Genomic DNA, 17698 nt, shown 5'->3' on the forward strand with positions numbered 1-17698 from the left:
AGTGTACTTGAATTGTATGCTCTAGAAAATTGTTTTTGTCAAACTAGATGTCCCAAATTCTGGTTATTTCTTAGGTTCAGCTCACATATTCTATCTATCTTCTATCTATCCATCCATCTACCTCCATCCATCCATCCAACCATACATCCAGTCAACATTTATTAGGTGCCTATTTATGTGTCAAGGATTGTTCTAGTCTCAGAATATAAAACAATAAACTGATAACTTCACTGTTTTCCTGAAACTTATATTCTGGTGGGGGAGGCAAAATTAATAACAAAACTTCAGAATGATACCATGTAATGGAAAGAGCATGGCTCCTTCTGTCAGGATGGTTCAAAAAGTCCTAACACAGATTTTTTTGCCACTCTTCTGCCTTGGTTATCTTTATGAAGTGTCTGTCTGCCTTTGATCAAAATTTCCAGATTTTCTCATTCACAGGTCTTTATCTTCTGCTTCCTTTACAATCTCCTGATCAGGAAATTTCCTGAATGATGTTCTACAGGCATTGATTAATGGTGCTTGAGTTGATAATTATAACAAATACCTTCTATCAGGCACCATGAAAATTGCTTTTCTCATTCTCTTGGAAGACCCTCATTCACAAGACTAGCATAGAGACAACCACAGAGGAATAAAAAATAGAAACCGCTTTCAGGCTCTTTAAGATATTTGATCACTAATCTTAGTATCACATTAGTACATAATCGAGAACACATAAATATAGAAAAAAATGTTTGAAATTCAGATGTTATTTTAAATTTAAATGTGAATTCAAATAAATTTAATGTAAATTTGAATGTTACTCAATACATGCATTTACCTTGAGATCTGAGTTATTTTCATAAAATATGTCAGTATAAATAAGTGACTCTGAGAGGGAGGCAATCTCTTTATTTTACTCTCCTGTAAAATAAAGGTTTGGACAAATAGTAGTCAAAAACATTTTATCGATTAAACCCTTTCTTCAAATAAAAACTTATGCAGCGGCCGACTGCATAAAACAGAGCTGCCCTGAAGCCGAAGACAGGAACTAGGGTCTCCTCATTTTGGTTTATGTAGGTACATCTTGTTTTTGACGCTCCAGAGGCTTCGCAAAGCCCTACTTCAGCCTACCTCTTTCTGCGGTGCTACTGGAGTACTGTAAAGTCGTACTTGATCATGAAGTGTAGAGTTAGTCCTAGAAATTAGTGACCCATCATGACATGGGGATTCCTGGATTTGCTACAGACATACAGTGTCTTACTAACCAGAAATCTTGATGCCCCTGGGAATCAAGTCTATATTGACTGTGCAGATATGAGACTCCAGGCTGTGCCTCCGGTTCCCGCACTACTATTGCAGGATGCTGGAAATTATCGCCTGCTGACTTATTCTTTAAGGAACTTAGAAGTCTCTCTATAGAATTTTGACAGAATTGTTCTCAACTCTCATAGGACTGTAAGCCAATACTGAATAAACACATCTCTCTGTCAGGAAAATTGCAGAGCCTTTGAAAGCCTTTCGTTGTTACAAAGAAGAATGTTTATGAAATTGTAGGAGACCTACCTCCTCCTGAGATGGAATCACTACAGGAAACAAAAGAAATCTTTAAAAAACATATCTAATTCATAGTCCAAAAAATGCTCTAGAAGAATAGAGCAAGGCATTATAAAAAGAGCTATGGAAAATATGTTTACTGAATTAAATATTGTCAGTGGGCAGAAACTGTAAAAACTCAAATTAGTGGAGAGGAGGTAGATTCTCGAAACCAGGTAAACCCACAGAGATAAATCTACACAATTGTTACAAATGTGAATATAAAGTTGACTATTATTTATTTTTTTTAAAGAGGTAATAATCTATATAATTTTAAATGATTAGAAGTAAAATCCTAAATTATGTCTTAGAAGTCTGGAAAAAGTGATAAGCAGAGAGAACTAAATTTCTTATCTTTCATAAAGCAGGGTCAAAAGATAGATCTTTTATTGGCTCTAATGGTTCAATATAATTTTAACTTTAAGGTAACTTTTAGTAGAATTAATAATTCCATTAAAAATCATAGGAGAGGGGGGAAATAGTTTTTCTAGATTTTTAAATTATGCTTGAAGCAAACAAAGAAGACTTTTAATTGGACAAAGCTGTTATGTTGACTATCATAAATAATTGTATGAAGAACAGATTTTATAAATTAAATATTTTGAATATAATACATATAATCAGAACAAGCGAACAGAAAAAAAATAACCTAGAGCGTCAGACTTCATACTTATAGTGTGCGGGAACTCTACACATATCTCTTACTGGATTGAGATCATTTTATACAGAGATAATAAAAGTAGAAATATAGTACTTTCTCCTGATTATTTTCAGAGAAAACAGAACACGAAAATATTCTACATGAAAGCTTGGCAACAGGGACATGACTTCATGGTATAACTAGGGTAGGTGTTTTTAAATGATAGTATGTGTATTCCACCATCTCATCTGACAGTTTAAAATTAAGAATGGTTGCTGATATAGAGGTAAATTACATTCAACAAGGATAAAGAAACAAGACTGACACCTTTTAAATATAGAACTAAATATATACATATATTTTTTTAATGTGTAGTTGAAAGAAAAAATGGAACCAAGAATAAAGTGCCTTATTTATGAGAAAATTGAAGGAGAGATAGAGAAAAATAAGAATGTAATTGATGAAAGAGGGGGAAAAAGGCATTATTAGAATTTACCTTTACTCCTCTATACATCTCGTTTTGTAATAAAGATGTGTAAAAACAGTCATTTAAAATATGGTATCCATTCCTCTTTAGATTGTAATTTCCTTCCCTTCCAATTTATTGTTAAAAATCAGCAAAATTGGTATAAATAACGTAACTCCACATATCACTACAATGTAGGTAATAAAGTTCTGTGTATTTACCCAGCTGAAGAGAGCTGAAAGTTATAATGAATAGGTCCAAATGAGTAACAAAGGAATCCAAGCAAGCTCTCTTCTCTAGTGAAGCCAATAAATCACATCGTTGAAAGAGAGTATGAAATTGATTCACCATGAATTATAGCAAAGGATCCTGGCAAAGCAGCTGTAATGTTTTTGATCATTATTTTTCTTATGGAAGTTTGGAGAAATGAGTAGGAAATTAAAATATTTTAAAATCAGACTCTCAGCATTGAGATGAGAGAAAAATAGTTTACTAATCAAATACACTTTGATATTTACTATGTTAAATAATAACTGTGTTTTAGTAACAGAGAGATATTCTTTAAAGAATATTACTATTCTTTTCATTATACATGCCCTAGATTAGAGCATTTACTTTTTTGAAAAACGGAGTTTGAGAGTGTCAGAAGATAAACCAAACACAGAACCATAACTCTATAAAGATTAGTTATTAGTGTTTTAGATTGTAGTTAATTGAGGGAACATAATATTGCATGTAAAATGTTTTTTCAAAGTGAGCTTTCACGTGAATCCTATTTGCTTTCATGTATGTTCTTAAACCACTTGATAAAATAATTTCAAATAATGAGGCTTATCTACTGTAGTCATTACTATGCCAAAATCAATAAATGTTGTAAAAAAAAAAAGTAAGGAATTCGTACTTACAGAGAAGCTTACTGGACTTTTTAAAAATTTTCCTTTTTATAGAAAGATTTAAAAACTAGTTTCCTGGGTTTCATTGAGACAAACTCCTGAGTTTAACAAGAGATAGATTACCGAAATACAAGTTGATTGGGAGTTAACTATCAAAACGAATAAGTAAATAGAGAAAAATAAAATTATTAGAAGTGTGATCAGTGTTTTAGAAATCCAAAAAATTAAATTTAACTCAAGTGAATATTTACATTTATTGTTGAATTTTCTATCAACACTTTTACCAACTTCTAGTAATTATGTAGGTACACAGATATAATTTTGACTTGAAGACAAACTTCTAAAAACTGTCAAAGAAATTTCCAAAGTATCCTAAAAAAATGAAACATGTCTTTTTTATTTTTAGTAATTACTAAAGATACAGGAGAGCCTTAAGACAAGCTGTCTTTAGAAAGAAAACTTTAATCATGACAACTATTATTTCATAATACATGAAGTGTTACAGTAAATTGACCCTTTGTCTTCTTAAATGTTATTAATTAACTAGCAGGAAATTCAATGTTCCTTATTTCACATTTTAAAATGTTAAAACAATATTAAGGCAAAGCAGTCAAAGGAGAATTTTTTTATTTTGAAGAGGGGAAACCCCTTCATATTTAATCTTGAGCCACTTAGTTGATCTTTTCCTATGCGAAGGGCCTCATCATTTGGATATTAAAATAGCAACTGACATCTGCAATTCTTAATATCAAGACTTCTTAATTTAACAACATATGATTTTTACTTTCTCTTAAATTTTAACAAACAACATCCTTTTCTCCACATCATGTTGAGTTAGTGCTTAGTCCAGTAATCCCTCTAGTACTGATAAGGCATTTTTGGAATGTAAGCTGAATATCTTCTTCCTTATTACTTATCACATAAGTAATTTAAATTATTTTCTTCCAAAAGACATGGTAAATCTACATAATTAGTTTATAATTTGTATTGTTAAATGCAGTCAAGATGGTCTTATAAATTCCTTTCTGGCATTCTCATTATACAACCTAGAAATACAAATCAAAGATGTGTCATTACAGCTTAGACATTCAAAAATCAAAATTTTTAGGATAAAATTACTGCTAAATCATAGGACAGTAACATAAGACATGAGCAGGGTAATTCTAAATTGTGCATGGCTAACAATGTTCTCTTATATTTCCTCCAAAGAATCCTCTCAAGAATCTGGTCTAAAAACACTAGCCATAAGTTAAATGTGAAAAGTTCGTTACCACTGAGAGAATTACAGACTTGATCTTAATAATTTTCCTCAATGAACAATGAATGAGAAAGAAGGAGGGATGAAGATAAGAGGAGGAAGGATTATTTCAGTAAAATGGCTGAAAGAATGTTAACGACAGGCATGACAGAGAGCCCCAAAATCTATAATCCAGTTTCTTAAAAAAGGACATAAATGCCTTACCCCAGCCTATTAAGATGAAGCCCCACAGGTATTTGGTGTCAGAAAAGAAAGCCACAAAGATTAGACTATGCAGGTAGAGACCTTCCACCAAGATCCAATAGTAGTTTGTAGCCAAGAAGTAAATAAACATCACAACAGCAATCTTGCACCCAATCTGTTACGAATAAACAGGAATTACATCATATTAGAACTCTTAATTGTACTGGATACCAACATTAGACCACAAAAAATCAATTCTTCAGTTTCTTTTTTATAATCTAATGTTTCCTGAACATGGGGAGTCCAAGACTGTTGAAAGAGACCAGAACAAAATTATTTTACCATAGCATTTTTAAGACTATGGGTTTAATTCTATTTTTTAAATAAGATTATTTTCCTTTAGATGTTACAAAAATCACTTTTCATTAATTTTTACTGTTTATAAAAATTATACATGATCATTAGGGAAAATTAGGAAAGTAAAGAAAAGCATAAAGAAGAAAATATTATTCATCATTTACCACAAATTTATTTTATTCTGGTCTTTTTCTTGCCCCAAAAGTAGCTTAAAACAACAAACTTTTAATACATCTTATGAATCCATGGATTGGCTAGATGATTCTACTGATCTGGGCCAGGCTACACTAATCTTGGCTAGGCCCACTCAAGAAGGCCTAACGTCAACTCGTACACTATTATATCCGCTTCATCCTATTGCATAAAACAAGTCACGAAGTCCAGAATCAGAATCATCAGGGAACACAAAGTGACAAGGCAAAGGGCAAAGATACAGATAGGGCATTAATTTGCAACAATATGACAATTGATCTACTATACTGAACTTCCAGATGGATTGTTTCAATAATCTAATCAACCAAAGTATTAGGTCATCCTATTTACTAAATAACACCAGGACCTTTTGAGCAGAATCAGGTCCCATGGAATCTTATATTGGAACGAGTCTTGGAGTCTACAATAAAGGAACTAACTGTCACGGGCTTTTAAGTCCCAAGCTTCTGGTTCTGCAAGCGGGCTTTTTCGTTTTTCAAGTGGTGACAGCTACAATGGGCAATAGGTCAAATGCCATTCCAATCATGTGCTTTTTGAAGTTCCCATTCCAGAAAATTCTTGAGGAAAAAGTCTAAGCATTTTTAATAATTTAAGATGACAAGTGATTAGGCATGAGAGTTGAAGACAGAATTGAAATAGTAAACATCAGTATACAAATTGGTCATCTATTTCGGTTAGTTCAGAGATAAGATAAGCCAAAACAAGTTACATATTTAGTGAACCATGAAATTTTACTTATTTGCAATGTTACATGAATCAGTAATGAGAGAAAATGGTGAAAACACTTACATATTGTGATTTGTCCATAGAAGGCGCTTCCATGAAATTTTGTAGGTCATCCTGCATCATCAGGGACTGCAGCTCCTTTACTCCTATATGAGCATGGACCACTCTGTCCTTGACAAAGATGCTTGCAGCTCTCAACATGAAAGATACAAATAAGTGCAGGTGGATATAGTTCCTAGTGCAATGCAATCGTCTATGGAGAGAAAATATTCAGTATATAGATTTGGATAAAATTAGAAATGAGGAAAAAAATACATAAATGAGCACAAAGTCCTCCCAAATAAAGAAGAAAAAATAGTAAACCTGAACAAAGACAGAACTCTATTATCAGAAATTTCCAATAAAAACAACTAGGATCAAAAACTAAAATATAACTTTATGGAAATTAATTTCAAAGTTATCTTATCTGCTAGCCTGTTCATCCATATTTTGCAGTGTTAAATATTATACTGCGTTATACTATAGCATTATATTAAACTGTATATTAAAGTTATAAATGGTTAATGTAGAACCACCTTGAACAGAGATAAACATTATTAAAACTAGAATTTTCACATTTTCAATACATTCTTTATAAGAAAGATATTTTGATAGCATTACATAATTTTATTTTCTTGGAGCGTTAAGAGTAAACAAGCTTACTTTAACATAAAAAGCTCTGGAATTATAAAAAGGATTGCAGATACAAGTTAAGTCAGTAACATACTTAATAGTAGATATAGTACCACTAATTTCCAGTACAGAAAACTAACTCCAAAAAAGAGGGTTTTTTTTTTTTTTCAAGTTTAATGAAAAAAAACACTAGGAAAAAGGCTATATAATCTGGTCAAAAGGCCCAGCTCTATCATTGCTTGACTATGAGAAAGTACAGCTTTCTATACAGTGAACATACTTAATATCACTTCTCTTCCAGAAAAGACAAAGCACCTAAGTGTAAGGGAGTAAGACTATGTTTAATTCAATAATGTATTTTTATATTTCATAATATAGGAGTGGAAGGTCAAAGGACAATGTGGATATAGTTTAGACATTTGGGAAGAAGTGTTACACTGTTAGTATGTTAGAGACATGTATTTATATTCATTGTGCCTAGATGGTCCTCTGGGATTGACTCTTTAGTGGGAATGTCTTCACAGGTGATCAGTATTTGGCCAGACAGGTTATCAAGTGTACATGGCAATTATTTATTGCAAATAGTGCCATCACAGTATATAAGTAGGTTTTGATTTTTGTTTTGAGAAATAGAAGTGTTTCTGAAATTTTTGAATAATATTTTGCTGTATAGCATAGCAATTATATAGAAAGGAACTGTATAGAAAGAATCCACTGTTAAATACTGTGATGAACTATTTCGTAAATTAAAGAATTATTACTTAATCATTTGTATCCTAAAATTTTGTTTTTCATCAATATTTGTCTATTATTCTGAACAACCATAGCTAAGCTTGGTGTAATGGAATGAGCTCTGGTTAAGAGTCAGAAGATCAAGGTTCTGTTTCCAGCTGAACCACCTCTCTAACCTTGTGACCTTGGAGATCGAGCTTCAGTTTCTTGTTCTCTAAATGAAATAATACCTGCCACGCCAATTTCATAAGGCTATTTTTGTGATTGTGTTACCTTTCTACTTAAAAACTTCATTAGCTCCCCCATTACCTACTTTTATAAATCAAAATTCAAAGCCCTTGACAAGGAACTGCAAAACCTAGTGCTACAAAACCTAGCATCTTCCTGGTCATTTCAATATGGCCACTCCTCCCTATGCACCAAATGCTGCATTCCCCCGGGACTCCTCCACGTTTCCTGAGTGTACTCTACTCCTTCGTGCCTCTGACCCTTGCACATTCTGTTCCCATCATTTGGAATGTGCTGAATTCCTTCTCATCATTCAATATCAGATAACATGTCAGTTGTTCTAGGAAGTCTCATCTTGTCAGTTTTGGACTGCCTTTTTGGTATTCCAAAAAGCCCTTTGTAGAAACCTATATTACAAATTTTATTTGTTAATCATTCAGTGGGTGGTCGGTTTCTCTCAATGATGTGTACACTACTTTTCTGGTCTGCAACATATCTTAACTTGGCCTCCATCAATACCAAAAAGGGTCTATCACATGGTAGAGAAAAATGTTTCTTGAATAAATGAGCTAATTAATTGATAAAAAAAAAAAAAGCTTTGGAAATATAAACTGTACCACTATAATATGGGTAATTGTATTAGAAGAAGCAGTTGGAATATTAGAACTAGTCATTATTTATTAATTCAACAAATATTTATTGAGTTCCAGGACATATCAAGTACATTGTAGCTACTGAGAATGCAGCAATGAGCAAACAGAAAAAAAAACCAAATGCCTACCCATGTTGCTTTACATTCTAGAGGAAGAGACAAAAAATAAAGATAAATAAAGAAATCAATTGGTACATTAGATAGTGATAAACCAAAGGAAAAAGCAAAGCAAAGAATAGGTAATATGAGAAGTTTCAGGAAAGAGATGATTATAAGATAATAGGAAACAAAATATAAAACTTTTTCAGTGGTAGCTTCTGTTAGCTTCTAAAGTCTCTCTTTTAGTGTTCTAAATTTGTCATCTACCCCTGCTCCTTCTTTTCCCACACATAATTTAGCACTAAATTCTTAAAACTGTTCTATCTTAATTAATATATCTCAAAACCTTCCATTTCTGTTCAATCTCCAGGCCACATCTTCTTGTCCTCGGTTACTCTAACAGCCTCTTCCAATGAGCTTCCTATCTTGTTTCCTAACAGCTCACACTACACCTTGCAAGGCAAGTGAACTTTCATGCCACTCCCCTGTTTAAAATCCTTCTGTGGAGGTCAATGGCCATGCCACGCTGAACAAACCCAATCCCATCTGATCTCGGAAGCTAAGCAGGGTCGGTCCTGGTTAGTACGTGGATGGGAGACCACCTAAGAAGACCAAGTGCTGTAGGCATAAAAAATTAAAAAATAAAGGATTGTAAGCTGACAAGGTTCTTGCAGTCTGTGAGGTCAACCAAGGGTTGCCTCGCCTAAAAAAAAAAAATAAAGGCTCCTCATGGCTCTCAGGGTATTTCAAATTCCTTCATATAATCTACGGGCCTTGATACCTTCTCAACCCTGCTTACCACTCTGGTCTTAATGCCAATCACTTACCTATACCAAAATTCTGAATTCTCAAATAGTCCATGCTTTTTCTTGATCTAAACTTAGGTTTAGAACTCTCTCTCCTGGTCTCCTCTTTTGGTTAAATCCTATTTATACTCATGCATCATTTGAGATTTCACTTCATTTGAGAGGCCTTCCCTCACCTACTTCCTCTGCCATCCCAAATACACACCATCTAAATCACAGCACTTCTCAAACTGTGTACTAATTGTTTTCTCAGCTATTTATATGACAAACCAGCTGCAAGCATCATGAGTATATATATCATATATATATATATATGTATATATACACATATATATCTTATATATGTTTTTTACTGTTTTATCTCCATGTTGGTAATCAAAATTTTGTGTTAATTTAGATTAACTTGAATTAATTTAGAAAAATAAGTGGATAAAAAATAAACCACAATAAATGCAATAAGTACTATTTCTTTATATATGACATCAGATAATTTGGGAGATTATTTTAAATGAATTTCTGTCCTCTGGCACCAAAATCATTTGGGAAAAGTGACGTAAGTCTTTACATCATGAATGAAAATGTGTGTAACTCATTCAACTGTATTTTGCATCACTATGTAAACAAATACACTGTAATGAAGATCTATTGGCTTAACGGTTTCATACCACTTTGATGCTTTAAGTTTTTAAATAAACGAACAAACAAACAAAACCCTGAATTCCTCATAAAAAATAAATGTCAAAGTCAAATAATATAACACTAGGCTGAATTCAAAAACTTACACTGGGAAAACTGTTTAGGGACACAGTTGTGAGTCCTCTGTCTTTGATGGATAAAAATATAAATGGAATCATTCACCTGAAGTAACCAATGATGAGAATAGCCACAGCCAAAGAACCAAAGGAGATGGAATATCCAATAGTGTACATGACGTAGAGGCGTTCAAAGAATTCTTGCTGCACAGGAAAGGATTTAATTAGAAAAGCAGGTTTGAAGAAATTAGTTGATGTACATAAACTTAAAAACTATGCCTTTACCTGTTTAGAGATAGGCAACGTATTCCCACATTCATATAATACTATAGGTTATTCACCTGGTCTTCTTTTTATTTCCTAAATTCAATTTGGAGTTAAAGATGTATTAACAAAATATTTGGCATTTCTTATTGCTTACGTGAGGTCGAATTAAATATTGCAATATTTACTTCATATATTTTCGTACTGTTCATTTTAACTAATTGGAATTGTATATCTAATGTGATATATAGGGTAAACTAAACATGTGTTATAGGACTATTTTAAGAGGAAACTAGTAAAAAGAATATGTCATTTTGGGAATATTATTTCAGTTTTCTTTAACTTTTTATTGAGCTATAATTTATATGAACTAAAATGTACAAATCTTAAATGAGTTTGATGGGTTTTGACAAAACAAGTTCATTGTGCTCCTTGGAAGTCAAAAAAAAACCACCCACTATCCACCCCCAGCTAACTACTGTTCCAATTTCTGTCACCAAAAATTAGTTCTTTCTGTTCATGCACTTCTTGACTATTTCTGGAGTTCTTAGAATTATACAGTGTGTAACTTTTTGTCTACATACCATTTTTGATACTCAGTGTTATTGCATGAATCAATGGTTCATTCCTTTTTAATTTTTTTATTTTAAAATAATAATTGATTCATAAGAAGTAAAAAAAATAGTAAGAAAGGTCCCATGTACGCTTTACTTAGTATCTTCCAAAGGTTAAATCTAACATAATTATACTAAAATATCAAAACTAGATATTTGACACTGGTACAGCTTATGTGTTTATAATTCTATGTCATTTTATCACATGTGCAGATTTTTGAAACCATCACTGCAATCATAGTTCTCCCTTATGCTGTCTCTTTACAGTCACACCTCCTCTCCTCCCCACCATCCCTAACACCTGGCAACCATTAATCTGTTTTCTATTTCTATAATGTTGTCATTTCATAAATGTTATGTAAATGGAATCAAACAGTATGTGACCTTTCGAGATTGGCTTTTTTCACTCAGAGTAATGACCTCCAAATCCATTTAAGTCGTTGCATGTATCAAGTTTATTCTTTTTCATTGGTAAGTAGTACTGAATGCTACGTATGTAACCTACTTATATCATTATACTTGAAAAGAATTTCAAATTTTGTAGACAACACATTTCTGGATTATGTTTTTTAATAGACTCAGTCTCTGTTAATTAGTATATTTAAACCATTTGTTTTTAATACAACAGTGATATGTTAAGGCTAAATCCATCCTTTTATTTATTATTTTCTGTTGTTCTAGTTTTCATTTCTTTTTTATTTTTCCTGCCATCCTGTGGGTTACTTGAACATTTTGTAGAACTTCATTTAGATATATCCTCTTGTATAGTGCTTTTGGTGGTCGCTCTAGGTACTACATCATATGGCTTAATATGGAACCTTTGATCTTTGAATTTTCACCTTCCTTCTTTTCTAAACATTGAAGACTATAAAGCTCCCTCTACGCTCTGCTTTAACTGTTTCCCTCAGTTTTTTGATATATTGAATTCCCATATTCATTCAGTTCGTACTTTTGACATGGGTCACCAATTTCCAACTATTGTGAACTGTCTACATATTTTATTTTAATTGATTTTCAATTAATACTTTGTGGTCAGAAAATATACTCGGTATGATTTTAATTTTGAGATTTATTGAGACTTGTTTTACAGCCCCATATATGTTCTACCTTGATGAACCTTCGGTGTGTGCTTTAAAAGAATGTGAATTTCGTAGTTTGGAGGTATAGTATTCTATAAATGTCATTTTAATCAAATTGAAAGATACAGTTACAGATGATTTTGTCAAATTGTCCTATCAATTACTAGGAAAACCATATTTTTAAAAATTCCAACATCATAGGATTTAGCTGTGTCTCCCTTCGGCTCTGACAATTTTTGCTTCATGTAACTTAAAGCTCCTAAATGCATGCATATTTCTGTCCTGAAGTCTACTTAGTCACATCTACTTTCTTATCCTTAGAGTATGAATAGCATATACCTTTTTCCACCTTTTTAATTTCAACATATCTTTTATCTTTATATTTTTAAATATAATTCTTAAATTTTATTTAAAATTTTCGTAATAGCTACAACCCCAGTTCTTTTCAAACATCAGCAACTTGTCTATAGTTCAATAAGAAATATAAAATACATGTAAAATATAACTCATTTTCTGTGTCATTTAGGGAAAATTTATGACTGGGCATATAAAAGAAAGCTTTCAAGATGGGGTTGAGCTTTTGGTAGTGGTATAAAGTATTTGAGTGGTCAAGGCAACAGTTATATCTTCCAGGTATTCTATTCAAATCTGTGAAATCTCAACCTCAGTGCCGAATTCTTCATAATTTAGAATGTGAATACAAACTCTGGGCGATTTTTAACCACATTTCTACTTGACAGATATGATATCCTGACTGAGAATCCAATCTTTCTTTTCCTCTCTCCTCTTTCATTTCTTCCCCTCCTTTCTTTTTGTTTAACTGACATTGGCAGTTTTATCTTTACATTTATCTGTATGTTTATATTTAGAATACATTAGTTGAAGTTAGCATATAAGTGAGTTGTACTTTTATTATCTGTTCTAACAACTTAAGTGAACTGTTTAGTCTGTTTACATTTAATACAATCATTGCTATGTTTGGGTTCAAATCTACCCTATTGGTATTTGCATCCTATATGTCCTATCTTTTCTTTGTTCCCCTGTATCTATTTCTTTTCCTTTTATTGGTGGGGGGAGGATGTCAATCAATTAATTTTTAGTATTTCACTTGTATTATTATTTAGCAGTTACTTTAGAGACTTGATTACGCATCCGGACTTATCAGAGCCTACATTTAAATAATATTGAACTATTTCACAAACTATATAAGAAGTTTACAATCATATACTCAATTTCGCTCCCCTACCCTTTGTCCTTTTTAGATTTTCTTCTACGTAACTTATAAATCCTAATATAAGGCTATTATGTTTGCTTTAAGCAGTCAATAAACTTAAATGAATCATATTTTAGACATAGTTTAAAAGATAGGTATAAATATAGCAATGAATAAGAATAGGTATATAGTTTTTTTAGTCTATCATATTTATCCACATATATACCTATTCTGGTATTACTCATTTCTTCCTGCCAATCTTTCCATCTGATATATTTCCATCTATGTTTCCATCTGATATATTTCTCTTCTGCCTAGAAAACTTTTTTGAGTATTTCTTACACTGAAGGTCTAATGAAGATAAATTCTCTCAGATTTTTTTCTGTCTGAAAAATATTGTTTTACCTTTATCTTAATGCATATTAATTACTTTAAATACATCATTCCATTGTATTCTGGCTTCATTGTTTCTGAATAAAAGGTATGTTTTTATTGTTTCCCTGAATATAATGTGCCTTTTTTCTCTCATTACTTTTAAGATTTTCTTTTTACCTTGATTTACATCAGTTTAAATATGACGTGTCTAAGTATGGTTTTCTTTTATCCTGCCCAGAGTTTGCTTAATTTCTAGGACCTGTGCATTGATTTATTTCATCCATTTAAAAAAATTCTTGGCCATTGTCTCCTCAAATATTTATTTTGTCTCATTCTCTCTCTCTCTCTCTCTCTCATCTCTTTACCTCTAATTTCACATTAGACAATTATATATTGTCTCACAAGTCTCAGCTGGTTCAGCTTTTTTAAATTTTTTTCTCCTAAAGCTTAGTTGGATAATTTCTATTGGCCTCTCTGCAAGTTCACTGATCCTTTATCATGCTGTGTTCAGTATGCTCTTGAACATATCAACTGAATTCTTCTTTTCGGAATTATTTCAATTCTAGAATCTCCACTGGGTTATTTTAAGTTTTCATTTCTCTACTGATTTTTCAATCTGGTTTTTTTGGGGGGTTTTTTTGGTTTGTTTTTTTTTTTGCACCTTTTTCACTAAATCATCTAACATATTTATAATAGTTATTATTAAGTACTCATCTGCAAATTCCAACCTCTGGATCATCTGTTTCCTTCTGCTCTTATTTTTACATTAGATTTTGGGTACCTGCCTTATAGTTTTTTTAGTACATTCCAGGCATTGTAGATAAAAGAATAGTTGAGACTGAGTATGTAATATTAGTGGCCTGAAAGGGGCAGACCTCTTTCTCTACCAGGCTTCTTGGGTGGGGGGGCTGGATTTCTCTGATGTTAAACTGGAGTTTTTGTTTTTGTTTTTCATAATTCTTTTATCCGGGTTTTGAGATTCTTTTATCCTGGTCTTTTAGGTTTTGAGAGCAAAATCAAGACTTTTCTTTGAGCAAACCAGGATCTGAACATCACAACCTCTGATGGCCATTATATGAGTTTTAGTCCATCTGACACTTTTCTAAGCCACAGAAGAACTCTTTCTGCTTTTTGAACCATCCATCAGCTTTTCAAGTTGCTAGTGTTTCACTTTGCCCTCCAGCTCTGCCCTGGGCTTTCTGAATCTCAGGAGATTTCACTCCACCCTGATGCTCTGCCCCAGTTCTTAGCTTTAAATGAAGGAACGACCTTTCTCAGTTCTATTTTGTCAGGATGCTGCCTTTCACACAATGAAATCTGTACATTGTAGGGGTTCTATGCCCTTGCCTGGCCTGTAGGCTGCAGCACTCATGCACTTAGTGAGGCTCTGTCTCTCAGTTCCTCTGTTCTGTCCATGCCCTCAGCTAACTGCTGCCTTTCACTCTGTGAGGGCCCTCTGCACATCTTGGAGAATTTTCCTTAGCCCACCTGTACTGCCTCCAGTCTTTGGCATACTGCCTCCAGGCACTCAGTGAAAGCCCTATCGGAAACCATTGGTTGGTGAGTAATAATAGCTCACTGCGACTGGGACTCACTCCTTGGAATTCTAAGCCCTCAGGCCCACCCTCGTCTGTTAAAAATTGGTTTAAAAGTCAGGCTCTTTTCTTTTATCCCTTTCTATGGTCTGGTTGCACCTCACATGCTGGAGATTCAGGGATAAATGCACCCATGGGTCTCTTCTCTCATAGAAAGGGCTTGCCTACCTCTGAAATTTGGTTCGTTTTAATTTCTTGGCAGCAGACTTTTGGAAGACTTTCTGGAAGCAGAAGACTTTTGTTCCTTTTTATTTTAAACATTTACTACATATTATTTTCTGTTAATAAAATGTTAAAATTTTTCATAGAAAATATCTAGATAATGTGTAAAACACAAAATAGAAGAGAAAAAACTCCTGAATTCTCACCAACCAAAAAGAAACAGTTAGTATCTCATGTATTTCTCTTCATTCTATTTTATTGCATAATTTCCCATTGTTTTGAGCATCTTCATCCCCAATTTATATCTATTTATTATCCGACTTTTTTTTCAGTTAGCCGTATAAAAAAAGAATTTCCCAAGGCCACATCTCATTACAAAAAATATGTATTTAAGCTTACTTAACTAGTTCATCTTTGGAAATTTTAATTCTTCAGAATATTCAGAATAATTATCGATGGTTCAATGAATATTTTTTCCATTCAGTTCCCCCCACTCCAAATCTTTATGCATGAATTTTACAAGATTATAAAATCAAAAGATATGACCCTTTGAAATTCCTTAATATATATTGTTAAATTGCTTCCCAGAAATGCATATAATCTTTAGACATGAAGTATATTATATGGTAATTTATATAATATACTACTGTTTTAAATGTCTCTAAAGAATTTAATAATATTGTGACCTATCATAAGAGTTCTTTTCTTTCTTTTTATTATAAATAATTATCTCATTTAGTCAAGGCAATGACACGGAAATTACTTAAAGAACAGAACAATAATTATTTAAAAAGTCTTATTTTCCCTCCAAAGATGTCCTATTTATTCTAAATGTATACTTTTTTAAAATTTTTGTTTCTTATACAAAAACTCTCTTTATACCATTAATAATTAATATCTCATAAATAAGTAATATCATCTTTCCCTACAGAATATCAAAATGTCAGGAGATATCCAGTTTTCTTATATTAGAGTATATTTATTTTTCTTAAGTCTTCTCAAATTATTTCTTAAGAGTTGTTACCAATAGAAACATTCTTTGTATTTTTAATTAAAAAGATAAAATTATTTATGCTAACAAAATTCTTCAAATTTTTCAGTTAACTCTTAAATCATTTTTATATGAAATAATATATGTATCTTGGGTATATTATCATCCTTTGCTATCTTGATTCTTAGAATACATAGTAATCACAAAGAATGGTTATAAAATTAGAGTTCAGAATACATAAAACCATGATTTAATTTATAGTCCATTTAAAACCTGTAAAAGACTTGCATTTGTCATCATTTAATGCACAAATTCATCACAGAGTACATTAAATATTGTGAATATTTATGTCAATGAAATTAAAATAATTTTGAAGCATTTTATATTAAGTCATTGTTTGCTTTAATTCCATTGTAAAGTATATAGCATCTCCTCACATTAACTAATTTTATCTAAGAAGTTTGTCAACAATGAAATACAAACTGAAGGTCTTTCAGCAAATTACTAAAGAACTCATTTAAGTGGTAGTGCTTTGTGTTAGAAAGAAAAAAAGCTAAGAAAGGAAGTTCTGACTATTAATGCAAAATCAAAGAAATTTTCAGTTCGCTATCTCTCCTTTTCTCCCACTCCCCGAAAAAACCAGCATGAAGAAAAATGTCTAACATTGGGAGAGTTTATGTATTAGAACTGTTCTCAGAGTCTTAACAAAAATCATTTATACATCAATTTATCAGGTTCACCTCTAGCATCATATGCATATATCATCATGTATTTTACTCAGGAGGTCTGAATGACAGGAATTTAAGCATGATTCTTAAAGTAATGCATATAACTTAAAAGTAACTAGTTTTGAAAGTTTACATATGATTATTACCCTAAAAACAGCACTGATGAGGAATTTGTAGATCAGGGCTCTGCTTTAGACCCTGCCATTAGTGAAATGTGTCACTCTAACCAACACTTAATATCTGGTTCTGAGTTGAATCACATGTATAAAATTAAGGTATTATGCTAAAAGACCAATATATATATGTAGAATGCCCCTTGCTCCTCCTTAATTCTGCAACTCTAATATTTCACATACTAATGAAATTCCCTACTGGCAAACCTTAAAAGATGGGAAATACATCTCTAAAATGCAAAGCTCCTT

At 32.2% G+C, this 17698-nt stretch overlaps 1 protein-coding gene and 1 pseudogene across 4 annotated transcripts in view; one reads left to right on the plus strand and one right to left on the minus strand.

Moving 5' to 3' along the window:
- Positions 1–17698, minus strand: part of PTH2R (parathyroid hormone 2 receptor) — a 67920-nt gene that overhangs the window by 27943 nt on the left and 22279 nt on the right. For all 4 annotated transcript variants that reach the window (XM_011369635.2, XM_011369633.2, XM_023536285.1 and 1 more), the window contains 3 exons: positions 10362–10459; positions 6378–6567; positions 5040–5193 (listed from right to left, as the gene is read on the minus strand). In XM_011369635.2, the coding sequence (XP_011367937.1) occupies positions 5040–5193; positions 6378–6567; positions 10362–10459 (442 nt within the window). The remainder of the gene's footprint in view (positions 1–5039; positions 5194–6377; positions 6568–10361; positions 10460–17698) is intronic.
- On the plus strand, positions 9206–9324 carry LOC111745350 (annotated as a pseudogene).

The sequence above is a fragment of the Pteropus vampyrus genome, unplaced genomic scaffold, assembly GCF_000151845.1.
Source record: "Pteropus vampyrus isolate Shadow unplaced genomic scaffold, Pvam_2.0 Scaffold152, whole genome shotgun sequence".
Taxonomy (NCBI): domain Eukaryota; kingdom Metazoa; phylum Chordata; class Mammalia; order Chiroptera; family Pteropodidae; genus Pteropus; species Pteropus vampyrus.